This window comes from Macaca mulatta, chromosome 20, assembly GCF_049350105.2.
Source record: "Macaca mulatta isolate MMU2019108-1 chromosome 20, T2T-MMU8v2.0, whole genome shotgun sequence".
Classification (NCBI taxonomy): domain Eukaryota; kingdom Metazoa; phylum Chordata; class Mammalia; order Primates; family Cercopithecidae; genus Macaca; species Macaca mulatta.
In genome coordinates this window covers 85,361,642-85,388,501 of record NC_133425.1, presented here as the reverse complement: position 1 = coordinate 85,388,501, position 26,860 = coordinate 85,361,642, and the positions used below count along the sequence as shown (strand labels likewise).

Below are 26,860 nucleotides of genomic sequence, written 5' to 3'. Positions count from 1 at the left end.
TACAGAGAAATCTCAGGGTACAGCCTGCAGACAGGTGGGAGAAATCTCGGGGTGCAGCCTGCAGACAGGTGGGAGAAATCTCGGGGTGCAGCCTGCAGACAGGCGGAGAAATCTCCGGATGCAAGCCACTCTGTGGGAGACCAGGGGAGGAGTGTGGGTTTGTTTCTAAGTCACAGGAGGGCTGCATCTCGGGGTCTAGAATGAGGCTTTATCTAGGTACTTCCCATTCCTTCTCTCGGGTTCCCCGTTTCCAGGGTCTCCCCATGGGCTGTGCCTTGAGACACCTTCTGGTCCCAAGTGCAGGCCTCTCTCAGCCACCAGCCTGGGAGAGGATGAGCTCTTGCCTGCCCACCCGGGCTCCATCGACACCTCCACCCATGGGACACAACTTTCCAGAATAAAAGGAAATCTCTGGCACCAAGCAAGGGTATCTGACAGCAATAGATTTATTAAGTATCCCCGAAAATATAAACACAAACCAGTAAAAAACAAAACCATAAAACGTCAGGCCTGGAGCTGCAATCAGACAGACAGGAGCAGCACACACATGGCCCAGGTGGGGAGGACGAGGCCGTAAATACTGCAGGAGGGTGGCAAGGGAGCCCTAGGGCAAGGGGGAAAGCAGGGTACAGTGTCGGCAGCAAGATGGCTCTGGGGGTCAGACACTGCTGACCTTGGCCCCGGCCGCCACCTGCCCCTCACTCCAGCTGCAAGCAGCTTCACTTGGGGCCCTGGGCCTCCGACTCCTCCTCGTCGTCTTCGTACATCTCGCCCTCCTCCTCGGCCGTGGCGTCCTGGTATTGCTGGTACTCGGACACCAGGTCGTTCATGTTGCTCTCGGCCTCGGTGAACTCCATCTCGTCCATGCCCTCGCCCGTGTACCAGTGCAGGAAGGCCTTGCGCCGGAACATGGCCGTGAACTGCTCGGAGATGCGCTTGAACAGCTCCTGGATGGCTGTGCTGTTCCCGATGAAGGTGGAGGACATCTTGAGGCCACGGGGCGGGATGTCACACACGGCCACCTTCACATTGTTGGGGATCCACTCCACGAAGTAGCTGCTGTTCTTGCTCTGGATGGCCAGCATCTGCTCGTCCACCTCCTTCATGGACATGCGGCCCCGGAACACAGTGGCCACCGTCAGGTAGCGGCCGTGGCGCGGGTCGCAGGCAGCCATCATGTTCTTGGCATCAAACATCTGCTGGGTGAGCTCGGGCACGGTCAGGGCCCGGTACTGCTGGCTGCCCCGGGCTGTGAGGGGGGCGAAGCCGGGCATGAAGAAGTGCAGACGGGGGAAGGGCACCATGTTGACGGCCAGCTTGCGCAGGTCAGCGTTGAGCTGGCCAGGGAAGCGCAAGGAGGTGGTGACCCCGCTCATGGTGGCTGACACCAGGTGGTTGAGGTCCCCGTAGGTGGGTGTGGCCAGCTTGAGGGTGCGGAAGCAGATGTCGTAGAGTGCCTCGTTGTCGATGCAGTAGGTCTCATCTGTATTCTCCACCAGCTGGTGGATGGACAGCGTGGCATTGTAGGGCTCCACCACTGTGTCTGACACCTTGGGCGAGGGCACGACGCTGAAGGTGTTCATGATGCGGTCCGGATACTCCTCACGCACCTTGCTGATGAGCAGCGTGCCCATGCCGGAGCCCGTGCCACCCCCCAGCGAGTGGGTCAGCTGGAAGCCCTGCAGGCAGTCGCAGTTTTCACACTCCTTCCGCACGACATCCAGGACTGAGTCCACTAGCTCCGCACCCTCCGTGTAGTGACCCTTGGCCCAGTTGTTGCCAGCCCCACTCTGACCTGTGCAGGAAGAAGAGGGGTAGGGGACAGGGGTCAGGGACTCTGCAATCCAGACCTCCAGCCCCTGCCTGAACATCCCAGGGCAGCCATGGCAGCCCTGTGCCCATTCTCATTTCTGTAAAGTAGACCCCACTGAGCACCCCTTCTCATACCCGCTGTGGCTTCCCTGAGTCAATGCTGCTGAGTGCTGAAGACAAGGGCTCTGGACAGGGTCTTGAGAACTTGAGGTCACACCAGAGCAAGGCTCTGCCTTCTGAGGGGATCCTGGGTGAGTGGATCAACCCTCCTGCTCCAGCCCACCTTCCTTCTGACTGACTGTGCCAGGAGCCTAAACAGCCACCCCAGAATCCCTGGCAGTTGGGCACTGGATGCGAGCTGGCATCTACCAGTTGGGTGTGCTGAGGCTGGGAAGGCAGAAGTGAAGTGAGGCCCTCCGGTTTGTGTGGCACATCTATGGCCCTGCCCCAGGACACAGGCACGAGAACGTCCTGCCCTCTTGGCCGCAGCAAGGCCTCATTCTCCTGGACCCTGGAGTCCTCTGGAGGCCCCATTCCGTCTCACCAGCTCTCTAGCAATTCTGTAAGCTTCTGTCTGCTTTACACTTCATTCCACTTGAAATGCATGAGTGGGGCCGGGCGCGGTGGCTCACGCCTGTAATCCCAGCACTTTGGGAGGCCGAGGCGGGCGGATCACAAGGTCAGGAGATCGAGACCACGGTGAAACCCCGCCTCTACTAAAAATACAAAAAATTAGCCGGGCGCGGTTGCGGGCGCCTGTAGTCCCAACTACTCGGGAGGCTGAGGCAGGAGAATGGCGGGAACCCGGGAGGCGGAGCTTGCAGTGAGCCGAGATCGCGCCACTGCACTCCAGCCTGGGCGACAGAGCGAGACTCCGTCTCAAAAAAAAAAAAAAAAAAAAAAGAAATGCATGAGTGGTTTCTGTTCTCCCCACAGAACCCTTTCTCTGGGCCTCCAATGCCCAGCTGTAAAATGGAGAGATCAGTGTTCACCCTTCAAGATCGTGTGAGGAGCTGACCATTCCTTATTTCTGACAGCCGCCCCCGTGCACCGACCTGGGCTTGCATGTCATACGGTCTGCCATCAGAGCTTGGAGCAGGGGAAACTTACCGAAGATGAAATTGTCAGGCCTGAAAAGATGTCCAAAGGCCCCTGAGCGGACACTGTCCATGGTTCCAGGTTCCAGGTCAACCAGAATGGCCCGAGGCACGTACTTGTGAGCTGAGGGGAGAGAAGGGCTCGGTGATTTGGGTTACAGAGGGCCAGAGCCTCTCCCTCATTCTTTCTAAATTCTCTGCCTGCCTGCCATCCTGCTGCTCACATCCTAAGAGCCTTTACTCTGAGGTCAGAGAGTCCTGGACCAAAGGCAAGCTTGAGCAACTTTCTTCACCTTAAGCCTCACTGTGTGTAAGGACGGAGCAGGACAGGACGGAGCAGGACAGGACGGAGCAGGACAGGACGGAGCAAGTCACACCCCCACCAGGCGCAGGGGCTCACGCCTGCACTCCCAACACTTTGGGAGGCCAAGGCAGGTGGATCACTTGAGTCCAGGAGTTCAAGACCAGCCTGGGCAACATATCGAGACTGACTCTATTAAATTAAATACAATTTTAAGTCACATGTCCATGTGGGCAGGTGGATGTATCACCACTTTGATATGGAAATCACTTTATACCAGTTGCTAAATAGCCCCTGACTAAGCCCTCCAGGTGACCCCTTCTCTAGACCCTCTTACAGCCTCCAAAGTCTCTGGCCCACCCCATCCCTGTCTGTGCCCCTGGACACGCAAAGGCCCTCATGGCACTAATATGTTTGGCTCTCACTTTTGTGACTGTGATTTGTTGTCTTTATTTTGTGCCTCTGGATGCCCGACATCCACTTATGCCTGCTGGCATCTCGGCCAACCCATGGGAGGACAGAGATGCTGAGGAGACCTGGTCAGTCCAGGGCTGGGATGGAGAGGCTGGGGTGGGGAGGCTGAGGTGGGGAGGCTGAGGTAGGGAGGCTGGGGTGGGGAGGCTGAGGTAGGGAAGCTGGGGTGGGGAGGCTGGGGTGGGGAGGCTGAGGTGGGGAGGCTGGGGTGGGGAGGCTCGGGTGGGGAGGCTGGGGTGGGGAGGCTGGGGTGGGGAGGCTGAGGTGGGGAGGCTAGGATGGGGAGGCTGGGGTGGGGAGGCTGGGGTGGGGAGGCTGAGGTGGGGAGGCTGAGGTGGGGAGGCTGGGGTGGGGAGGCTGAGGTGGGGAGGCTGGGGTGGGGAGGCTAGGATGGGGAGGCTGGGGTGGGGAGGCTGAGGTGGGGAGGTGGGGTAGGGAGGCTGAGGCAGCCACTCACAGGAGGCCTCATTGTAGTAGACGCTGATCCGCTCCAGCTGCAAGTCCGAGTCGCCCACGTAGTTGCCGCTGGGGTCGATGCCATGCTCATCACTGATGACTTCCCAGAACTGCAAACAAAGTGGGAGAGGAGGGGTCGGCGGGCGGCCCATAACCCCGTCAGGCCCTTGCCCTTGTGAAGCCTCATAGCCCTTGGTGCAAAATTAGGGCTTTTGACCCAAGGCCTCCACGAAGAGAGCCCCACACTCTGTCATCTGTCAGAAATCGCCCTAATAAACAGGCACCTCCACACCTGCATGTCCAGTCCGATCACAGCTCCAGGGTGGGTCAAGGTTCAACAGACCCACACCCAGGCCCCCAGGCCCAGCTGTGCACCTGCTGGCAAGGGCCTGGGCCAGCTGATCCCTCCACGAAGGGCGTTGGTAATAAACACCCTGAGGGATGGTTTTTACTACCCCCCTCTCTTCAGAAAAGGAAACTGAGACAGAGAGAGGGTAGACACACCCACAGTAGCTGGTAGGGCAGGGTTCAGAGGCCCGGGGCTCAGGATCGCTTTTGGCTGCTACACTTGCCCCTCCACGTCAGAGCAAACCATGTCCAGTGATGGTGCCGGGACATTACTGGCCTCAGCCAAGGGGACTCATAGGGACCCTGAGAGCCAACCTCATCAGGGACCCCCAGCTGGGTCTGCAGAGGGGTCCTTGGGGTCTCAAATGGGTAGCGACTTGCCTGAGGTCACCCAGCCTGTCCGTGTGGAGCCGTCCCAGCTCCCATTGGTCATCCTCTCTCTACCTGCCACCTCCACCTTTCTCCCCCTAGAACAGGTGCCTATTGTGCTTCTCAGACTCTGCTCCCAAGACAGCTGCAGAGCCTAGACTCAGGGGCTGGGCCTGCTGGGTTAACAGGCCCTTCCCCCACCCCTCCCAGCTGTGTGACCTTGCACAGGTCACCAGGATTCTGTGACTCGGTGTCCTCATCTGTACAATGGGCATGATGACAGCAGGTCTTTTTGAGATTAAAGTGGGTTAATCTGCATAAGGCATATAAATGGTATATGGCAAACGTAGAACTATTAGCACATATGTGTGCACACAGAGACCCACACCCCTGGGTGAGAGCAAGGCCTGCAGAGAACTTGCCACCTTATCGTGGGACACACGCTGATGGCCAAGGCTGCTGCGTCTGGGAGCAGTGTCTGCAGGCAGCAGGCCTCCTGGGACACACGCTGGATGGCTTCCTGGGGCCACCTGATCTCTCCCAATGCCCCTTGCCCTCACTCCTCAGGAGTGACTTTTAGATGAGCTGACGGGCATGAAGGCCTCAAGAACAAGGGGCGCTACACGTGAGTCACGCGTTGCAGAAAAGATTCCTCCAAAAAACAGCAGGTGAGAAAACAATTTGGTGGGGCCGGGCACAGTGGCTCACAACTGCAATCCCAGCACTTTGGGAGGCTGACGCGGGAGGACTCCAGGAGTGCAAACAAAGATGTGCTTTGGAATGGAGACACAGGAGATATGTTTTAGGATGCCTCTAGCAGGCCGGACACAGTGGCTCACACCTGCAATCCCAGCACTTTGGGAGGCCGAGGCGGGCAGATCACCGTAGGGCAGGAGTTCGAGACCAGCCTGGCCAACATGGTGAAACCCCGTCTCTACTAAAAATACAAAAATTAGCCGGGTGCGGTAGCGGGTGCCTGTAGTCCCAGCTACTCCAGAGGCTGAGGCAGGAGAATCGCATGAGGAGGCGGAGGTTGCAGTGAGCTTACATCGCACCACTGCACTCCAGCCTTGGCGACAGAGGGAAACGCCATCTCAAATAAAAGAAGGAAAGAAACGGTTTGTGGGTGCTTCTCTATGTGTGGGTGTCTCTGTTAGATGTATGGAAGGCTGTGCCTGGGGAGGGGCCCCAGACTGGGAGAACCTTCTTCTCACGGGGTGCCGTATGGTCCTGTTGGATTTTATCACGTGCACAGTGTAGCTTTTCAAAGAAAATTTGTTAAAAATAAATTTTTTTAAAACCTTAAGAACACAGTGTAATTATTATAACATGAACAGTGTGGACATGGACAGCCTCTGCTAACAGTCTCGCGATGCCAATTCACCCTGAGACTGTTGTCAGAGGTCATCTCGCCACAAAGGTCGGGGTGGATTTATTTCCACCTTTTGGGCATTTTTGTCATTGCTAAGTTTTATTCTTTTTGCATTAAGCTTTTACATTATAAAAATGAATCAGGGCCGGGCGCGGTGGCTCACACCTGTAATCCCAGCACTTTGGGAGGCTGAGGCGGGCAGATCATGAGGTCAGGAGATTGAGAACATCCTGGCTAACACAGTGAAACCCCATCTCTACTAAAAAAATACAAAAAAATGAGCTGGGCATGGTGGTGGACGCCTGTAGTCCCAGCTACTCGGGAGGCTGAGGTGGGAGAGTGGCATGAACCTGGGAGGCAGAGCTTGCAGCAAGCGGAGATCGCACCACTGCACTCCAGCCTGGACAATAGAGCGAGATGCCGTCTCAAAAAAAGAAAAAAAAAAGAATCAGGCTGAGTGTGGTGGCTCATGCCTGTAATCCCAGCACTTTGGAAGGCTGAGGCAGGTAGATCATTTGAGGTCAGGAGTTCGAGACCAAACTGGTCAACATGGCAAAACCCTGTGTCTAATTAAAATACAAAAATTAGCCAGGCGTGGTAACACACACCTGTAATCTCAGCTACTTGAGAGTCTGAGACAGGAGAATCACTTGAACCCTGGGGGTAGAGGTTGCAATGAGCCAAGATCAAGCCACGGCACACCAGCCTGTGGGACAAGAGTGAGACCCTGTCTTAAAAAAAAAAAAAAAAAAAAAAAAAAAAAGGCTGGGCACGGTGGCTCACACCCCTGTAATCCCAGCACTTTGGGAGGCCAAGGTGGGTGGATCACGAGGTCGGTAGTTCAAGACCAGCCTGACCAACATGGTGAAACCCCATCTCTACTAAAAAATACAAAAATTAGGCTGGGCGCAGTGGCTCATGCCTGTGGCCCCAGCACTTCGGGAGGTCGAGGCAGGCAGATCACAAGGTCAGGAAATTGAGACCATCCTGGCTGGCAAGGTGAAACCCCGTCTCTACTAAAAATACAAAAAATTAGCCAGGCATGGTGGCGGGCACCTGTAGTCCCAGCTACTTGGGAGGCTGAGGCAGGAGAATGGCGTGAACCTGGGAGGCAGAGCTTGCAGTGAGCCGAGGTGGCACCACTGCACTCCAGCCTGAGCGATAGAAGCAAGACTCCGTCTCAAAAAAAAAAAAATTATTAGCTGGTTTGGTGGTAGGCGCCTGTAATCCCAGCTACTTGGGAGGCTAAGGCAGGAAAATTGCTTGAACCCAGGAGGTGGAGGTTGCAGTGAGCCAAGATCACTCCACCGCACTCCAGCCTGAGTGACAGAGTGAGACTCCATCTCAAAACAAAACAAAACAAAACAAAAAATCAGCTGGCCATGGTGGCTCATATTTATAATCCCAGCACTTTGGGAAGCCAAGAGAGGTGGATCACTTGAGTCCAGGAGTTCGAGACCGGTCTAGGCAACATGGTGAAACCCTGTCTCTACCGAAAAAAAAAAAATTAAGTTGGGCATGGTGACGCATGCCTATAGCCCCAGCTACTCAGGAGGCTGAGGTGGGAGAATCACTTGAGCCAGGGAGGCAGAGGTTGCAGTGAGCCTAGATCATGCCAGTGCAGGTGACAGAGTGAGACCCTGTCTAAAAAAAAAAACAAAAACAGAAAGGTCATGGAGGCATTTGAGGGCTCGTCCAAGCTTCCCACGTACCGCTTGCCTCCCTAATACTGTCTTTCAGGATCCTCCATTAATTTAGTTGCTGGCAGTCCACTTGAGCCGGGGACCTTGCTCCCCAAAGCACTGGGACACCCCAAATTTGTGGTTCCAGGGAACCCACCACCACCAGCACCTGTAAAGGAGGGGTGGACAGAGTAACACATCTATGGGAAGTCCTCTGCTGAGTGAGGCACGGGGCGGCAGGAGCAATGGACCAGAGTAGATTCAGGGCCCAGCATGAGCACAGCTGTGGGCCAGGCACTGTGCCTCGCAGGACCTGCTTTCTCATCTGTGAAATGCGTGTGTGAATGGTACCCACATCAAGGCCTTACCACAAAGTTTGACATGAAAACATTCAGCAGGCCGGGCGCGGTGGCTCAAGCCTGTAATCCCAGCACTTTGGGAGGCCGAGGCAGGTGGATCACGAGGTCAGGAGATCGAGACCATCCTGGCTAACACGGTGAAACCCCGTCTCTACTAAAAATACAAAAAACTAGCCGGGCGAGGTGGCGGGCGCCTGTAGTCCCAGCTACTCGGAGGCTGAGGCGGGAGAATGGCGTGAACCCGGGAGGTGGAGCTTGCAGTGAGCCGAGATCACACCACTGCACTCCAGCCTGGACGACACAGTGAGACTCCGTCTCAAAAAAAAAAAAAAAAAAAAGAAAACATTCAGCACATGTTGGCTTCATTTTGTTAAAAGGTTTTAGATACTATTTAAAGTTTTAAAACCATATGCACAGGTCACTTAAATAAAAGGGATCAGGAGGATAGAAAAAGAAATTTGTTCCCACTTGGATAGAGAGAAGTGGCTAAATGTGCACTTCAGCCTTATCTGCAATATTTCACTTTTTTTAACGAGAATATATTAATTGCTTTTGTAGTTAAAATTGTAATTTGAGATAAAGCAATAAAATGTTACTTTTTTATTTATTTATTTTTTTGAGACAAGGTCTTGCTCTGTTGCCCAGGCTGGAATGCAGGGGCATGATCTCAGCTCACTTTAACCTCTGCCCGCCTCCCCCAAGTGATTCTCCCACCTCAGCCTCCCAGGTAGCTGGGACCACAGGCCGGCGTGCCACCATGTCCAGCTAATTGTTTTGTTTTTTATTTTTTGTAGGGACAGGGTCTCGCCATGTTGCCCAGGCTGGTCTTGAACTCCTGAGCTCAAGAGATCCACCCACCTCGGCCTCCCAAAGTGCAGGGATTACAGGCGTCAGCCACCATGCCTGGCATATGTTACATATTTAAGAAACAATAAAGGCCGGGCGCGGTGGCTCAAGCCTGTAATCCCAGCACTTTGGGAGGCCGAGACGGGCAGATCACGAGGTCAGGAGATTGAGACCATCCTGGCTAACAAGGTGAAACCCCGTCTCTACTAAAAAATACAAAAAACTAGCTGGGCGAGGTGGCGGGTGCCTGTAGTCCCAGCTACTTGGGAGGCTGAGGCAGGAGAATGGCATAAACCCAGGAGGCAGAGCTTGCAGTGAGCTGAGATCCGGCCACTGCACTCCAGCCTGGGCGACAGAGCAAGACTCCGTCTCAAAAAAAAAAAAAAGAGAAACAATAAAATACAATTTTATGAACTAAGTTGTTAACATCACTACAGAAAAGGAAATCGGCCGGGCATAGTGGCTCACACCTGCAATCCCAGCACTTTGGGAGGCTGAGGCAGGTGAATCACCTGAGGTCAGGAGTTTGAGAACAGCCTGGCCAACATGATGAAACCCCGTCACTACTAAAAAATACAAAAAATTAGCCGGGCGTGGTACTGAGCGCCTGTAATCCCAGCTACTCAGGAGGCTGAGGCAGGAGAATCGCTTGAACCCAGGAGGTGGAGGTTGCAACGAGCCGAGATCGTGCCACTGCACTCCAGCCTGGGCAACAAGAGCGAAACTCCATCTAAAAAAAAAGAAGAAAAAAAAATTGTGGCCAGGCGTGGTGGTGAGCGCGCGCCTGTGGTCCCATCCACTCGGGAGGCCGAGGATGCGGTGAGCCGAGATCGCGCCACTGGACTCCAGCCCGGGCGACAGAGCCAGACCTCGTCTCATAACCAAAAACAAAAAGCAAAAACAGAAACGTAAAAACAAAACGCAGAACCCGGCGTTCGAGGCCAGCCTCTCGGCCCGGGCGCTGTCCTTGGTGCTGACCTCGCGCCGCGCTTGGGTCCTGGGGAAAGCGGGGCCGGGCTTTGCGGGCAGCGGCCCAGGCAGGTGGCAGCGGCGGAGGTGGGAGCGGCGGCCGCCGCAGAAGGGGCTGCGTTACCGGGGCCTCCAAGCCCCTGCAGGACCCGAATGCGGTTCCCGCCCGGCCCGCGGCTCCAAGGGGGCGTTCAGGCGAGGGGGCGGGGCGAGCAGGGACGCCGTCTCCCATTGGCTGCGAGGGCCAGGCCCCGCCCCCTCCCCGCCCAGCAGCCGCGAGGAGGCGGCGCCGAAGCCCGCGCGGAGGACAAAGGCCCCCCCGCCCCCGCGCTGCCCCGCCCCGCCCCGCCCCGAACCCGGGAGGGAGGAGCACAGACCCCAGGAAAGGAGACCCCGGGGCCCAGACTCAGCTCTGCGGCGGCGGGGCAGCGTCCTGCGTCCCGCGGGCCCAGGTGCTTCTGCACAGCCCGGCCCGCCCCTGCCCCCCAGGGGTGACTGCAGGCGGCCGCTCGGCTGTCCGGGCTTCGGCTTTTCTCATCCTCGGGGCTCCTCGGGGCTGGCTGCGCCCGGCTTACCTCATCCCCGCGAGACGATGCGGGCGCGGCTCCCAGCGCAGGGGTGACCGCGGTGAGTCGTCCGCGCTGCCGCGTGACCGCCCGGGACCCGGCTTTGCTCCCGGCCTCGAGTCACCCCGACTTCCCTCTGCCCAGAGGGGCACCTTTCTGGGCACCTTCCTTCCTGCCCAGCCAGGCACCACCCAAGGACCCCAGACAGAGGAGCAGCCGCCTTGCCCGCCTTCAGCTGCTGCCCCCCCACCAGCTGTGGGAGTGGAGGCCGAGAACGGCCAAGGAACTTCCCGTCAGGGGGCGAATCCCCTACGCGGGCCCTGGCCCGGGGGAATTCGCGTGTGACCCCTGGAGACCTTCCAGGGCGAGGGTGCGGCTGGACGCAAACCACTGAGCTGCTTCCCATTGATTCCACAAGGGCAGCAGAGGAAAGGAATACGCTCTTGCCGCCCCCCGCCCCGAGAAAATTTACTTCTCTGTTGTTTGCATTGTTAAAAAGAATCGGATACTATTATTATTATTTTGAGACAGGGTCTCTCTCATCGCCTAGTCTGGAGTACAGTGGTGAGGTCATAGCTAATTGCAGCCTCGACCTCCCACGCTGAAACGATGTCCCATCTCAGCCTCCCAAGTAGATGGGGCTACAGGCGCGCCCACCACGCCAGGCCAATTTTTTTTTTTTTTTTCTGAAACGGAGTTTCACCATGTTACCCAGGCTGGTCTTGAACTCCTTTGCTAAAGTGATCCTCCAGTTTCAGTCTCCCAAAGTGCTGGGATTACATGAGATTCCTGATCCACCGTGCCCGGCCAGGTATTAATTTTTAAAACAAAATAAATTAAGAAAAACCTCAAAAGGAATAAAAGTAGTGGGCAAACTGAGGGCTCCAGTGTTGAGAAGCAGAGCACAAGGCAGCCAAGGACGCGGTCCAGGGGACAAGGGCTACCACTGCCACCCATGGAGCCTCAGGGGATGTCTGCATGTGGAACTGACTTCTAGGTCCCAGCTCTTGCCTGATAAGTGCCTTGTGGGACCACAGCTCTGGGCCCATCCCAGTCATAGAAGGAGAAACCCCAGGTGGGCCTCAGGGCTGCCTGCCCTCCCTCCCCACAGCGACCCCTGACCCTCCCAGGAGCAGATGCTCAGGGCAGGCTTGGCCCCAGTGACCACATTAATGAGCCCTCAGCCCCTCCCATCAGGCCAGGGCAGCTGTCAGAGGCTGCTCCAGGAGTCCTGGTTTGATTTGAGGCCACTGTCCCCCAGGCCTCCCCTCCCCCAGGCTCTCCTTGGCAGGCACAGCTGTCTCCTTGGGTGATTAGAGTCTCCCCATTACTGGGCCTCCCACCCTCAGAGGCGCCTCCACCCAGAACCAAAGTTGCAATTTACATGTCAGCCACGTGGCTGGCCCTGTTGTAATTAGCTTTTTGTTCCTGCCTGGTTTCCGTGGCAACAGCCTCCCGAGGAAGCCTTTCTCTGGCCCCTTCCCCTCCAGGACCGTCTCCTCCACCCCCTCCTTCCCAGAATCAGCGCTGCACCAGCCCTGAGCTGGGTCCCTGGCCTTGGTCCTGACAAAGCCAGCCTCACCCCATCCCCCGTTCTCCAACACTGTTCGGAGGGTAGACCCTTTGGCAAGCAGTACCCCACCCGCCCCACCCGAGCCCCAGGTTGGCTCCTGCAGGGGATGAGAACCAAGGGCCAGCCCAGCTCTCTCGCACCTGCTGTGTGACCTTGGGTCAGGGACAGCCTCCCAGGACCAGGGGACAAGACGTCCCCTTAATGATTTAGGCGGGGGTCCCTGTAGAGCTGCATCAACGCCCCTTCCTGCCTGGCCCCGACATCTGCGAGGTGGGCTAACAATGGAGGGAGGGGCGCGCCACGGTGCAGCCTCCACACCCCACAGCCCGGCTTTGTTCCCACATCCAATCCCCAGACTGGTAGACCCTGGGTGGGCGCGGTCAAGCCCCGCAGGGGTTGCCCAGGAGCGGCTGCGCCGATGGAGAGCCTGGTCCTGGACCAAGGTCATCTCGAGTCCAGGCCCAATCCCTCCAACAAAGGGACAGGGTGGGGCTAGGACGTCGAGGGCTGTTGGAGCAGGCTGGGGACATCGGGGCGGCTCTAGCCTCTCGAGGGACGTTCGATTCCTCCAGTGGGGGGTTCGGGCCAAGGGAATCAAGGCTGTGAGGAGAACCCCAGCCCACCCAAATCTGCCTACCCCACCCGTCTCACTCAAGGCTATGCTGCGGCCCCTAAAAAGAGGGCCACGCCCAGACAGGGCTCCCAGCTGCACCTGCGGAGGCCTGGTGGAGGAGGCGCAGGTGTGGAGGGGGCGCAGGTGTGGAGGGGGCGCAGGTGTGGAGGGGGCTGAGGCTTCGCGACTGACGTGAGCTGCGCCCCGACAGCCCGAGGTCACCTGGGCAGGGGAGGAGAGGTGCGGGCGAGAGTCCCAGGGCGGGGGCCCCGCGTCCCGGCCGCCCGGCGCGACGCTGGGCGCATCCCTTTGTTGCAGGTTCGCAGGGGCGGGGGCGGCTGGAGGTGCGGCCCGCGGGGCACGGCGCCTCCCTCCTCCCGCCCCGAGGCCCGGGACAGGCCGGGGCGCGCAGCCTCACCTTGGCCCCGATCTGGTTGCCGCACTGGCCGGCCTGGATGTGCACGATCTCCCTCATGCTGGGCGCGTCTTGCTGGCGGCTGCGGACGGGCGCTGGCGGGCCGGGCTGGCTGCTGAGGGTCGGGGACCGCGGCCGCGCGATCTTATAGCTGCGGCCCCGCCCTTCGCATCGGCTGATGTCACCGCGGGTGGCCAATCGGGAGGCGCCGCCGCAGAATCCCGCCCGGCCCGCAGGCCCCGCACCGCGCGTCCCCGCCCGCCGCGCGCAATGCGGCGCCCCTCCCGCAGCCAAGCCTCCCCCAGCGCAGGGCCGGGCGCGGTCTGGGGGCCCCCGCGCACTCGAAAGGAGGGGCTGCCTCCCAGAGGAGCTGCCTGTGGGGGCGCCGGGCTCCAGGGAGGACAATAGAAGCCCCTCTTGGCCCTGGGAACCCCGCCCCCGGCTACCCTGTCGGTTCCGCCCTTGCGACAGCCCCACCCTGCGGCTTTGTAAGGAGGGTCTTTATCCCCACGCCGGTTTAGGGACCAAGCCGCACCTTCCCAGCTCCCTGTCTTTTGGCAGAAAAGGTGCTCTGAGCTTTGCCGGTTTTGGGTGGGGGAGGTAGGTAAAGGTTGGCGCAGGCCCTGAACCCACTGAGAAGAAACAAAGCGTCCGATCAGAGCTCGGAAGGGCGCGGACACAGAGGGGTGACGGCGGCCGAAAGCGAGCTCCGTGGGTCGCCGGCTTCCGCAGTGGGGGGGCCACCTGGCCCCCTCCCGCAGGGGGCTCCGTGAAAGGCCAAAGGAGCTTTGTGGGCCCGGCCGCGCACAGCACCTGGACGTGCCACTGCCCGGTGCGCATCCGTGTCAGGAATTGTCACAAGGACGCACAAGCCAGGCAAGAACCCGGCCAGGGTGGGGGAGGGTGGGCAGCGGCTTCTATCTGACTCACTCTCTGATGTCGGAGAATGCTGCAGGGGGGCCTCAGGGGAACAACTGGAGATGCGTCTACTGGTCAGAGAAGAAGGGAGGGAGGGAAGGGCTCGCCCGCACAGCACTGACCTCCTCCTGGGCCAGATATTACAGTGACACCACCTTATAACAAGGACCTTCTGATATTTCAGTAACAAAAATCCTTCAGGAAGGGTCTGACAGTGCACAATGCACAGACGACCCCCCGTCCCCAAATCAGCATTCACTTCACACAATGAGCAGCTGCAAACCCTCCTGTGGACGCCTGTGTCCGGTCTGTGTGCACAGGACTGTGTGGGTGGCATGGCCTTGTCCCTGTCTCTCTCTTTTCTCTCAAGAAGCTCTCCAGTTCGGAAAGTCGAGAAATGGATCTTTTGTTCTCAAGATATGCCCCTCCCTGCCCCACAGTGTGCTCAAGTGGCTGTGGCTGGGGTCTAGCTGCCTGGAGTTCCTCCCTGTCCCTGTTCAAGGGAGTCCCGGGTGAGCGTCTGGGTGCCTGCCTGTCTCCATGAGGGAAGTTTTGCAGCCTCAGGCCAGCCAACCCCTGCTCCATCCTCAGAGAGCTCTGGTGCCAGGCTGAAGGCTGACTCACCGTCCGGTCTCCCAGCACAGGCGGGCCCTGCCAGGAAGCAGCTCCCAGTTCTGAGGCCGGCAGTCAGGGCTGGAGCTGACGCAGGGGTGGGGCTGGCCAGGGGGCTGCTGACTGGGCCTGCCTAGGAGTTGGCTGATGGCAGCCCTGCAGCCTCCACTGAGCCTGTTCCGGAAAGGGGGTGACTGAGTGCTCAGCGTCTGCAGAGGAAATGGAGTTGGTCTCTTCAGCGAGATGCCCAGGTTTCAGCAGAGGGATGGCCCAGGGGCTCCACTGCTCCCTAGCACCAGGCAGCATAGTTCATTCCCAGGGGACTTATCCGCCGCTGGGCCTCTGCCTCATCCTCATCTTCAGAGGCCTCACATCCAGCACTTCCCAGGACTGGCTCAACACAGACCACCCCCGACCCCCACCCCACCTGCCCACTCCCAGAATGGCAATGCTGGACAGACAGCAGACCCAGCCCCCAGCCCGCCTGCACTGAGCCCCCTTCCAGGCATCTCAGAGTGACCAGGGATGGTCCCATTCACGGCTCATCACGGCTGGAGGGACTCAGGGCCAGGGCCAGCAAAGGAGTGTGCCTGGCTGAGGTCACCTGTGGTCACATGGAGGGCTGGGCACCCACCTTTCCTGCAGCTGGGACAGTGTCAGAGTGGAGGGGCTGGGGCCCTGCTGCACCTGCTCCTCATTCCTCTAGGCTGGGGTTTGTAAGCACGGAGAGAAACCTGAGAAGCAGGGTCAGCGCAAGCCTGGTTGGGACCTCCACACTCCCCAGGCGTTCAAGGCCTCTGGGGCTGTGGCTTCCTCACCTGGGGAGGCAGCCACGTTTTCCAGGACTCCTTTCTTCCTGGACTCTCTTGACTCTCATCCCTGCCCACCTTTCCCTCCCCTACCCCTCCACCCGCAAACTTGAAGCACTTTCTGGAAGGGGCTAAGGTGGGTGATGCTGAGTCACATTTATTACCAGACTTTCCTGGCCCCGTGCTCCCAGGCACTGGTCACTGAGTCAGGCATTTGCCAGGGCTGTCTGCCTGGGTGACTGCTGCAGGAAAGCAGGCTGAGGCCCCAGTTCCCAGTCTGAGCCTTAGAACCAGTGCTCAGGAGGGCTCAGCCCCACACCACTTGTGAGGTTTCTGCAAACCTGGTCCCTTGGCTTGAGGCAGGGATTTCACTTCCTTTGGCAGAAGCCATTGCATGACTGTAGCTGAAGCTTTCTGGTCACAAAGTCACTTCTCCTGGGGCTGTTGTGGGAGTAGCTCTTGGCACACTCTTCCACCCAGAGCCTCCACATCCCAGCTGACGAGGGCACAGGTCCTGAGGTTGGCAGCAAAGATGGGGTGGGGTGGATGCCCATTGGAGCAGGTGGAGTGCCCCGGGAGTGGGAGGAGAATGTCTCTTCAGGAGCCTGAGGTCGGCCCCTGGTGCCCAGAGCCTGAGGCCTCACAACCTCCCCATGTCCTCCTCCGTTACCCACGACTGCTGGTGAGAAGTCCTGCCTGGAGTTTTGCAGGGACCCCTCTCCCTGGTCCCAGAAGGGTCCATGCTTCAACACCTTCAGAGGTCAGTCCATCCTCTTTGACAAATGGGGACCAGGGAGGTAAGGGACTGCCCAGGGTCACACAGAAACCAGGCCACACAATATCACCACCTCCCTCTGCCCAGCACGCTGAAAGCTGCCCGTGCCGCGCTCACCAGGAGCACAGCAGCACCTCCTTGAGCGTCCTGCGGAGCTCCTGGCTGCGGAAGGCGTAGATGAGGGGGTCAATGATGGCATTGCAGATGATGAGGGCGAGAAAGAGGTTGAAGTTCTTGAAGATGCAGCTGCAGGTGGGGTGCTGGGGGCAGAGGACAATGAGTGTGAGATGCAGGAAGAAGGGGCCCCAGCAGAGGAAGAAAATACCCAGCAGGATGGTGAGGGTGGCAGCGCCTTTGAGGCCAAAGCCCTGGTGGGCCAGACGCTGCCTCTTGTGGAGCCGGGCAATGCCCTGGGCGTGCTGGCAGGCCCGGGCCAGCATGTGGACGTACAGCACAGCCATGAGTACCAGCATGGCCAGGAAGAAGACCACGAGGCACAGCAGGACGGCCGTGTGGTCGTAGTAGGCAATGAAGAGCGTGCTGCAGAGGACACTGGCCACCCAGATGGCTGCGATGGCTCGCCGTGCCCGCGGCAACGTCACAATGCTGTGGTAGCGCAGTGCGTAGAAGATGGAGATGTAGCGGTCCACGGCAATGGCGCCCAGGAAGCAGAGGCTGGACAGCATGGAGCTGCAGGTGATCACGTCAATGACATTGTCCAGCTGCTGCACCACGGCAGCCCGGGCCACCAGTGCACCGGCCTCCAGCAGGAGGGTGACGGCCGTCTCCAGCATGTTGCTCCCGCTCACCAGCAGGTCTGACAGGGCCAGGCAGCAGATGAAGCAGTACATGGGTGAGTGGAGGTTCCGGTTCTTGGCAATGGCGGTCACCACCAGCACGTTCTCCACCAAGCTCACCAGCCCCAAGCTGAGAAAGAGCCCGTCAGGGATGGACACCTCTCGGCACCGGGCTCCTGTCTGGTTGGCAGCCAGCCCCAGGTGGGGGGTGGCTGTGGGGGTGGAGTTCAGGGAGCCCAGCAGTCTTCTCTGGGATCCCTGCACAGGCATAGTCCTGTTCAGGAAGCAGGAAGGGGTCACTGGAGGCCCCCAGGTCCCCACAGGTCTCCCCCTCCAGGTGTCCTGCTTAGCTCATGGTGCTGCCAGGGGGCCTTGGGTATCCCCCATGCCTGCCTCCGTCCATCTGGGCACCCCCAGATCTGCCCTCACACTCACCCTCTCCCTGGCTGGACAGGTCAGTCCAGGCATGGCCCAGCCAGTCCAGACACCTCCTGGCATCAACCCTCTGGGCTCAAGGCATCTCACAACCAGTGTGGACAAGCCTGGTCCTCAGCTCCCTCCCTGCCTCTTCCCTGGTGGCTGCTCAGGTCCCCAGGACATTTCAACACCTCTGGCCCCCTCCTGGCCTCTGTCTCCTGCCTCCCTGGACCAGGGTTGGGCTGAGGTCCTGGGAAGAATGGAGCCTTTCTCTGCATTTTTAAAAGTCATCCTCGGAGCCCCTCCCACTGAGGGCAGGCACATGATGGGCACGTGGCAGGGGCGTGAGCGCCCACCACGGCCCGCCTGCCACCAGGCGGTGCGCAGCACCCCGGGGGTCTGTCATGTAGCATATCTCCCTTACGTTAAAAAACACCACAGTCTGTCCTGGTCACCAGGGACCCCACCTGGCCTCCCCTCTAGGAGTCCGGGGCTTCCCTGGGACCTGTCCCCTCCAGAGGCTCCTCTGCCTCAATCACTGGCCATGGATGGCACCCCTAGGCCCCACCCCTCCCCACGTCAGCAGCTCAATGAGGACAGGGCACCCTCTGCTCTCAGCCAAAGCACGCATGGGGCAGCAACTCAGCTGTCAACGTTCATGGCAGATTTGGGGGCGGGACCAGGGAGAACTTTCCCATAATTAAAGTTCTGGAAACTGCGTGAGCCTGCAGGAACTGCACATCGCTGGGGGTGAGGGGGCTTCCGGCCGCGGCAGAGCGTGAAACGGCCCAATGCTAGTGAGCCCCAGAGGAGTCGGTGCTTTTAGGCATCTCACAGAGGCTGAGGCCACTCTGGCCCCTGCCCCCAAGGGCCCAGCCTCGCCCAGCCAGAGTAGCGACCCCCTGAGCTGCAGCCCTGGGGCTGGGGGTGTCGCTTCCTGGGAGCGGACGGGCTGGGGGCACCCTGGTGAGGTCCTCAGGACCCTCCAGTCATCTCACTCATCCTCACAGGGGCACCCGGGACGCCGCTCCCGCCCTCCCCGCGCGGCGCCCCATTTCCGCTGTGGAAGGCACCACAGGCCCTGCCCCAAGAGCCACATCAAAGGCAGACCTCTGGCCTCCAGCCAGCGCTCGCACGTGGTGCTCTGCAGGGGTTCACAGCAGGCAGGCATGGCCCGAGACCCAGCAGGGGCGGTGGGGAGGGCCACGGCACCCAGCGCAGGCATCTTCCTGGGTTCACTCCAGGGCGTTCCCAGCACTTCCTCGCTGAGACTGTGCTGACAGCCTCTGTGCTGACAAAAAATCTTCTGAAGGTGGAAGCGGGAGGGGGATGGAATTATTCACCCCATTTACAGGTGCAGAGAAGGAGGCAACGGCGCAGGCGCCGCCCGCGTCAGGGTGTTCAGTGTTTGCATCTGTGATGTTCGAGTTAAAATCCATCCGGTCTCTGGCCCGACTGCCAATCTCTGACCATGAAACGCTCACACCACTCGCAAGCCACCTCCGTGAGCACATTATCATTCATATTTACTGATTCAGTAAATATTACTCACTTGTTACATCTGCATTTTACAGTTTATAAATCTTTATTTTTGCTTTGAAATTTTTTATTATTGATGGGTGTGGTGGCTCACGCCTGTCATCCCAGCACTTTGGGAGCCCAAGGCGGGTGGATCACCTGAGGTCAGGAGTTCGAGACCAGCCTGGCCGACACTGTGAAACCCCATCTCTACTAAAAATACAAAAATTAGCCAGGCGTGGTGGTGGGCGCCTGTAATTCCAGTTACTCGGGAGGCTGAGGCAGGAGAATCGGGAGGCTGAGGCTTGAACGCAGGAGGTGGACGTTGTCGTGAGCTGAGATTGTGCCACTGCACTCCAGCCTGGGCAACAAGAGCAAAACTGTCTCAAAAAAACCCCAAAAATCATTATTGCCAGGCACAGTGGCTCACCCCTGTAATCCCAGCACTTTGGGAGGCTGAGACGGGCGGGTCTGAGGTCAGGAGTTCAAGACCAGCCTGGTTAATATGGTGAAACCTCATCTCTAATAAAAATAAAAAAATTAGCCGGGTGTGGTGGCGGGCGCCTGCAGTCCCAGCTACTCGAAGGCTGAGGCAGAATTGCTTGAACCCAGGAGGCGGAGGTTGTAGTGAGCCGAGATCACACCACTGCACTCCAGCCTGGGAAACAGAGAGAGATTCAGACTCAAAAAAAAAAAAAAAAGTGTGTGTGTGTGTGTGTGTATATATATAATTTTTATTTACTTATTTGAGACACAGTTTCACTCTGTTGCCCAGGCTGGAGTGTAGTGGTGCATTCTCGGCTCACTACAACCTCTGCCTCCTGGATTCAAGTGATACCCATGCCTCAGCCTCCCGAGTAGCTGGGACTGCAGGCGCCCGCCACCACACTCGGCTAATTTTGGTATTTTTAGTAGAGATGTGATTTCACCATGTTGACCAGGCTGGTCTTGAACTCCTGGCCTCAGGTGATCTGCCCGCCTCAGCCTCCCAAAATGCTGAGATTACAGGGGTGAGCCCCCACACCCCGTCTGCTTTAAATTTTTTTTTTTTTTTTTTGAGATGAAGTCTCGCCGTCACCCAGGCTGTAGTGCAGTGGCATGATCTCGGCTCACTGTAGCCTCCACCTAACGGGTTCAAGCAATTCTCCTGCCTCAGCCTCCCGAGTAGCTGAGACTACAGGCGCCCGCCACCATACCCGGCTAATTTTTTTGTTTTGTTTTGTTTTGTTTTTTGAGACGGAGTCTCGCTCTGTCGCCCAGGCTGGAGTGCAGTGGCGTGATCTCGGCTCACTGCAAGCTCCGCCTCCTGGGTTTACGCCATTCTCCTGCCTCAGCCTCCTGAGTAGCTGGGACTATAGGCGCCCGCCACCGCGCCCGGCTAATTTTTTGTATTTTTAGTAGAGACGGGGTTTCACCGTGGTCTCGATCTCCTGACCTTGTGATCCGCCCGCCTCAGCCTCCCAAAGTGCTGGGATTACAGGCGTGAGCCACCGCGCCCGGCCTACCCGGCTAATTTTTGTATTTTTTTTTAGTAGAGACGGGGTTTCACCATGTTGACCAGGATAGTCTCGATCTCCTGACCTCGTGATCCTCCCACCTCAGCCTACCAAAGTGCTGGGATTATAGGTGTGGATCACCATGCCCGGCCTAAAAAATATATATATATATATATATATATTTTTAGACAGAGTCTTGTTCTGTCACCCAGGCTGGAGTGCAGTGGCGCGATCTCAGCTCACGGCAAGCTTCACCTCCTGGGTTCACACCATTCTCCTGCCTCAGCCTCCCGAGTGGCTGAGACTACAGGGGCCCGCCACCATCCCCGGCTAATTTTTTGTATCTTTAGTAGAGACGGGGTTTCACCATGTCAGCCAGGATGGTCTTGAACTCCTGACCTCATGATCCGCCCGCCTCCGGCCTCCCAAAGTGCTGGAATTACAGGCGTGAGTCACTGCGCCCGGCCCTAAAATCTTTTAATTGAGGTACAACATACATAAAAATGCACCAATGATAAATATGCAGGGTGAGGGATGCCTGACCTGAACCAGCCACATAAGTAGCAGCAGACCAACAGACAAAGCGTTCCCACCCGGAACGGCCCCCGCGAGTCGCTGCCGGCCCATCTGGCCCATGACGTGAATGGGGTCGCAGCTACTCTCTCTGGCTGAGGTGCACCCATGCCGGTGGCTGCAATCCTCTGCCTCAGACTGTGGTGTCCACGGTGTGAACAGACCACGTGGCATCTGGTGGCTTCAGACTCCCTATCAACAACTGTTGCTGGGAGATTCTTGTACCATCTGACGGACACAGGCGCATCTGCGGAGTGCACCCGGGAGACACGGGCAGGGACGTATCTTCAGCTTTGGGAGGCCTGTTTCTGGTGGCACACGCAGCCCTAGGCTGCTCAGAGGGGACAGCGCGCTCTGCCCACACCGCCACAGGACCTGGTGCCTGGCCGCAGCCACATGGCCTCGGCCTCAGTCCAGCCTTTTGCCTCCCATGCCCTTTGCCCCTCACGCTGTGCTTCCAGCCTAAACACAGGGCAGAGATGGGTCCCAGGGTGTGCGGAGGCCGAGCCTGCCTGGGGAAGGAAGGCGGCTCCATTGGTGTGAGGGCCCCAGGAGGCCCCCAACGTCCACAGCACCTCACAGACCCAGACCCCACTCACTGCTGGCCACGAGCCGGTGAGCAGCCCCTGCCCCAGAGCACTGTGACCTCACATTACAAGGACATTCGTGTTTGCAGCTCCATAATGAGGCCTTTGAGACAGACGGCGGTTAACCCCAGCCTCCGCGCCACCACCCAACCCGGGACTTGAAAGGTCATGAGAATTGGGCAGCCTTTTTCCTGCCAAGAGGCAGCTGGAGGGCATCGGAAGTGGGGTGACCCTGCCACAGGACTCCCACTGTGGGTTCTCACTGGATGTGCCTGTTGGGGGCTTTGTGGGAAGATGAGGCACAGCTGAGCTGGAAAAAGTCAACTTTTTGATGCGTTATGGTCATGGGGGAGATAAATTAGCCTCGGGATGATCTGTGATTAGATGAAATCCCACAGCTAATCCCATCTCAATTTTGATCTCTTAGTGCCCCTGGAAACATTGCGTGTTGAACGGCCGGAAGATGCTTGGGGCTGGCCCATCCGCTCACCAGGGTCCCCCCACGGGCAGAGGCACTGTTCCTCTGTTCCTGTAGAGCACTTTCCTCCAGCTCATGGCCAGAGGTAAGCGGGGTCTGGGTCTGTGAGGTGTTGTGGACATTGGGGGCCTTCTGGGGCCCTCACACCAACGGAGCCGTCTTCCTTCTCCAGCTTTGGGAGACCTCTTCAAACTGGCAGACCTGAGGCAGCGCTTCTGGACCAGCGCCCGCGAGGAGAACGCAGACGCTTTCCTGCGTTTATTCAGTGTCTGGCATCCAGGGCCTGCAACACACACAGGCACGTACACATACACACACAAGCACACACAGGCACGCACACACACACACACAAGCACGTACACATACACACACAAGCACACACAGGCACGCACACATACACACACAAGCACACACAGGCACGCACACACACGCACAGGCATGTACACATACACACACAAGCACACACAGGCACGCACACATACACACACAAGCACACACAGGCATGCACACACACGCGCAGGCATGTACACATACACACAAGCACGCACATAGGCACGTACACATACACACACAAGCACACACAGGCACGCACACACGCGCAGGCATGTACACATACACACACAGGCACACACACACAGGCACACACACACGCAGGCATGTACACATACACACACAGGCATGCACACACAGGCACACACACACGCAGGCATGTACACATACACACAAGCACGCACAGGCACACACACACGCGCGCAGACACATCTGCTCAATGTGTGCCCAAGGGCTGCGGGGGAAGCATCTCTGGCCCAGGGAGTGGCCTGTCCAGCTGCGGCCACGGACATGGAGGCGGAGGTCACTGCCGGACCAATGGTCCCACCGTGGTGGGCTCCAGTACAGCTTCCCCAGGACAGCCGGACCCACAGCCGGTCTCAGCCCTTGGTTTAGGGGCCGTTTCCTTTGACCTTGGGGGTGGGGGTGTGGGAGGTGGCAAGCAGGGTTTCTCGTGGGCCTGCCCGTGGTACCTGTGTTAAAGACTCTGGGGGGTTCTGGCTCGGTGGAAAAGGGCCCAGCTGGGGAGTCACTTGTGCCTCAGCCTCTCGCTGGGCTGAGCAGGGCCAAGGGAGGAAGCAGGATCCAGCATTCCTCCCCACACGCATGGCAGAGGTTACGTCTTCAGTCTTTCAGATCTCACGGTCACTGGAACTAGGCTCAGCTGCAGGTCGTGACAGAAACCCCAGCACCACGGCCAAGGCGTCAGTGATCCAGCCGTCTCTCAGGACAGCAGGCCTGGGCTCAGCCTCTGCTGCACCGTCCCTGGAACACCAGCTGTTCTTTGACTCCCAACCGTAGGGGGCCTGCTGCAGCTCCAAACGTCACATCCCCATCTGGGGGGACTCAAGGCATCTGGAATGGAAAAGGCAGGGGGCCCAGCTCTCCTTGCTTGCCTGTCACTTTCAGAGAAGACTGAAGACTCTAGCAGACCCCACGTCTCGATGGGAGCAGCTCACTACAGGCCACCCTGGCTGTGGAGGGTGGGGACCTAGGGCAGACTGGGGTTGTCCTGACCATCTTCCCTCGAGCTGAGTGCAGATCCCACAACAAATCTAGTTATGTTGGCATGGAAAAAAGGGTAGGTGGGACACCAGGAAGACCAGTCTGTGCTCCCCACAGGCTCCTGCTGACCACAAACATCACTCACTCACTACAGAGAGGAACAAGGCCACAGCATCAACTCCCCGCGCCCATGACCTCTTCCTGCAGAGCCTGGGGCTGTCACAGCTGGGACCTCAGTGCACCACTCCTAGAAACGGCCAGCACAGGGCCAGAGCTGCACCCTCAGGCCCGCGTCTGAGATGGGCACACATGGCTCAGCCCTCAGGCCGACTCTTGTCATGGACAGTGGGCCCTCGTCGTTCTGGGGAGGGTCCTGCACCCTAAGCTCCGGCCCAGGAAATGCTGAGCAGAGTCAGGAGACACCAGGAACTGCCAAAAGGATGAACTCACAGGCCTCGGCAAGCTCCAAGTTAGATGATTATACAGTGATGGGGCTTTCTGGGAGGTGGGTACAGCTGGGGCTGGAACCTGTTTCCTGCCCCACTGGCCGCCCTAGAGCCTTGGGCAGCCCCTCGTGTCTGCTGCCCCCTAAGGGTAAAAGATCGGGGTGGTGAAGGGTGCCAGGAGACAGGACCCCTCCTGCAGCTGTAACACCTCGGTGTTCTCGATCCTTCCAGAACCACGCTGGCTTCTGATTCTGTCTGGCTGCAGCCTCCGCCCCTCCTGCAGCTGCAGCACCGTAGGACTATGGGATGCACCGGTTCTGTGCACTATCAGTCAGCTGTGCTAGGACTGGCTCCAGCTAAGCCCTCCCCCCAGACTGGGGTCTTGGTCTGAGTGGTCCATTCACCCCAGACTGTCCCCTAATCTTTGCCACATGGGCCCTCAGAGCTGCCCTGGGCACTTTTCTTTGCAAAACATGCTTCTGGGGCTTCACCTTCAATTCTGGGCACTGCCCTCAAGTTCTCTAATAAAATTATTTTGGCCGGGTGCAGTGGCTCGCGGATGTAATCCCAGCACTTTGGGAGGCCGGGGTGGGTGTATCATGAGGTCAAGAGATTGAGACCGTCCTGGCCAACACGGATGAAACCCCGTCTCTACTAAAAAAATACAAAAAACTAGCCGGGCGAGGTGGCGGCGCCTGTAGTCCCAGCTACTTGGGAGGCTGAGGCATGAGAATGGCGTGAACCCGGGAGGCAGAGGTTGCAGTGAGCTGAGATCGCGCCACTGCACTCCAGCCTGGCGACAGAGTGAGACTCCGTCTCAAAAAAAAAAAGAAAAAGAAAAAAGAAAACTATTTTGTAAGATTCAACAGATGGTGGCCTCCAGCCATAGGACCCAACATGGCCGCCCCACCTGCTGGAGGAACAAGACTGAAGGCCACACAGACGCCTCCGCTCCAGTCCCAACACGAAACCCTCTACCAACAAGGAAGGCAGCTCTGTCAACGACTCCTGAGCAAGTTCAAGGAGGACGTGCACCCAGGGCGTGGGACTCCTTCTCCACCTGTACCCAGATTCTGGGAGCACAGGAAGCACGTGGTCTGGGCCCCACCTCACCCACAGGCCACTGGGAGGAGACTGGACTGAGTGTGATTCGAATCCGAGGGACAGGACGGCGCTCAGTGCCCAGGAAAGACGAACGTGCGGACAGCAGAGCGTGACACATTTACATTTATAGGAGAAACAGCGACCAGGTCAGCGATACAGTCGGCATCTCGCCCATTTACATTTATAGGAGAAACAGCGACCAGGTCAGCGATACAGTCGGCGTCTCTACTTCAGGGAACTGACCGATTCTGACCAGCACAGAAATCAGCAACATCATTACGGCTTTCAGGCACCTCTGCGGACGCTCAGTCCCACTCCCCCTCCCCGTCCGCGTCGTCCTCATGCGGTGCCTCTAGGTCGTTGAGGTGGAAGTTGGCCATCATGTCGCGCACGGCCAGCATCAGCCTGTTCAGGCCCTGGTTGCGGTTCAGACCCCCAGCCACTCCTTCCTCGGGCCTCTCTCCCTGCAGCAATGGGACATGTCTGAACCGGGGGCTATCTGTGCTGGGACTAGGGGCCCAGGGCCCAAGCAGGAAGGCATTGTGGAGCCTAGCACCGGGCCCCGAACCCTCCCCAGGTCTCTGTGAGGAGACGAAGCTCTGAAAACCAAACGTCGCGTCTAGCCAAGCCAGGCCCAGAGAGTGGGGTCAAGCTGGGCTGACTCATGGGCCCTGCATGTGCTACCATCTGGGCAGGTCCCAATTTCCCCGGCAGAATGGGCACCCCGCTGGCACAATGCAGCCTTGGTCCTTCCCTGCTCCCTGTGCCAGCTGGCACAGTCCTGGTTCAAGGAGGGCTCCAGACGTTCGCACTGGCCTGGATACGCCCGAGCCCACTGGGAGGCAGGGCTGGGACGAGCTCAACCTACCTCCACAGTATAGTTTGGTAACAGTGACCTAAAGAAGAGTGCGATCGTGTTTCCGTGGCTGACGGGACTCAGCCTGAAAGACAAAGTCAAGAAACGTCGGAAATGACACTGAACTGAGACTCGTGGGACCCAACCCAGCCCACGGGGCTGCCTGCCAGCTGCCTCCTCGCAGGGACACGGGGGGCCCCACCAGGGGCAGAGCAGCAGCAGCTGAGCACAGGCCCTGGAGTCCTACAATGCGGAGATCAGGGCCCTGGGTGGGCAGGAGGCTTCCTTATCCGCTTAGGGTGGAGTCGGGGCCAGCGGCAACAGGATGAGGGAGACCGACGCAGCTAAGGCAGGCACGGGGTCCAGAGCGAGGCTCCCACAGCCACCATCGGCCACCGCACAGGTGCCTTGCTTTTCAGAAAAGCTGTAGTTTCAATGTCTCCTTCAGCACCGAAGCTTTGAGAGCACACACTCCTTATGCAAAGGCAGAAGTGTCCAGGGCCATGTTAAGTGGAGACTCTCCTGGTGCAAAGGGCTCTACAGGACGCTGAGCAGCCCAGGCCTAAGGAGCTCTAGGGAGGGCGAAAGCCTGGGGTCCACGGGGAGGGAGGCAGCAAAGAGCTGTAATTCGTCTATGCTACCACACCCTACCAGCAGGAGCAGTCCAC

General features: G+C 58.5%; 3 protein-coding genes and 1 long non-coding RNA gene across 30 annotated transcripts in view; 1 reads left to right on the top strand and 3 right to left on the bottom strand.

The window, feature by feature from the left end:
• Positions 1–430: 430 nt before the first annotated feature.
• Positions 431–13,369, bottom strand: TUBB3 (tubulin beta 3 class III). 14 transcript variants are annotated; one of them, XM_077986908.1, is made up of 5 exons: positions 13,256–13,369; positions 4,142–4,250; positions 2,923–3,033; positions 1,667–1,795; positions 431–1,420 (listed from the first exon to the last, which is right to left on the bottom strand). In XM_077986908.1, the coding sequence occupies exons 1-5, from the start codon at positions 13,310–13,312 to the stop codon at positions 720–722; spliced, it is 1,107 nt and encodes a 368-aa protein (XP_077843034.1). In that variant the 5' UTR covers positions 13,313–13,369; the 3' UTR covers positions 431–719. The 14 variants fall into 14 exon arrangements, with proteins under 14 accessions (XP_077843034.1, XP_077843027.1, XP_077843033.1 ...); XM_077986901.1 differs by having other exon boundaries at positions 431–1,690; positions 1,775–1,795; XM_077986907.1 differs by having other exon boundaries at positions 431–1,795; positions 2,923–3,775; positions 4,029–4,250.
• A 386-nt stretch (positions 13,370–13,755) lies between these two features.
• On the top strand, positions 13,756–24,780 carry LOC144338215 (uncharacterized). Its single transcript, XR_013412178.1, has 4 exons — positions 13,756–14,128; positions 22,182–22,317; positions 22,405–22,886; positions 22,939–24,780. It is a non-coding gene; the product is annotated as an uncharacterized LOC144338215 (long non-coding RNA).
• On the bottom strand, positions 15,729–17,841 carry MC1R (melanocortin 1 receptor). The gene has a single exon (XM_077986915.1). The coding sequence runs from the start codon at positions 17,431–17,433 to the stop codon at positions 16,480–16,482; it is 954 nt and encodes a 317-aa protein (XP_077843041.1). The 5' UTR covers positions 17,434–17,841; the 3' UTR covers positions 15,729–16,479.
• Positions 24,781–25,443: 663 nt separating the features above from the next.
• TCF25 (transcription factor 25) overlaps positions 25,444–26,860 on the bottom strand; it is a 39,600-nt gene continuing 38,183 nt past the window's right edge. For all 14 annotated transcript variants that reach the window (XR_013412153.1, XR_013412155.1, XR_013412154.1 and 11 more), the window contains 2 exons: positions 26,205–26,277; positions 25,444–25,800 (listed from right to left, as the gene is read on the bottom strand). Coding sequence is in view for 3 of the 14 variants with exons in the window: in XM_015126839.3 (XP_014982325.3) it covers positions 25,642–25,800; positions 26,205–26,277 (232 nt within the window). In the remaining 11 variants the exon portion in view is untranslated. The remainder of the gene's footprint in view (positions 25,801–26,204; positions 26,278–26,860) is intronic.

What these genes read in the sequence shown, in the direction of transcription:
- TUBB3 (XM_077986897.1), bottom strand. Translation starts at nt 13,312, where the DNA reads ATGAGGGAGATCGTGCACATCCAGGCCGGCCAGTGCGGCAACCAGATC. An exon ending in CTACTACAATGAGGCCTCCT is followed by an intron (nt 3,034 to 4,141) that starts GTGAGTGGCTGC and finishes CTCTCCCCTCAG; the next exon opens with CTCACAAGTACGTGCCTCGG. An exon ending in CCAAGCTCTGATGGCAGACC is followed by an intron (nt 1,838 to 2,886) that starts GTATGACATGCA and finishes TCTGGATTGCAG; the next exon opens with AGTCCCTGACCCCTGTCCCC.
- MC1R (XM_077986915.1), bottom strand. Translation starts at nt 17,433, where the DNA reads ATGCCTGTGCAGGGATCCCAGAGAAGACTGCTGGGCTCCCTGAACTCC.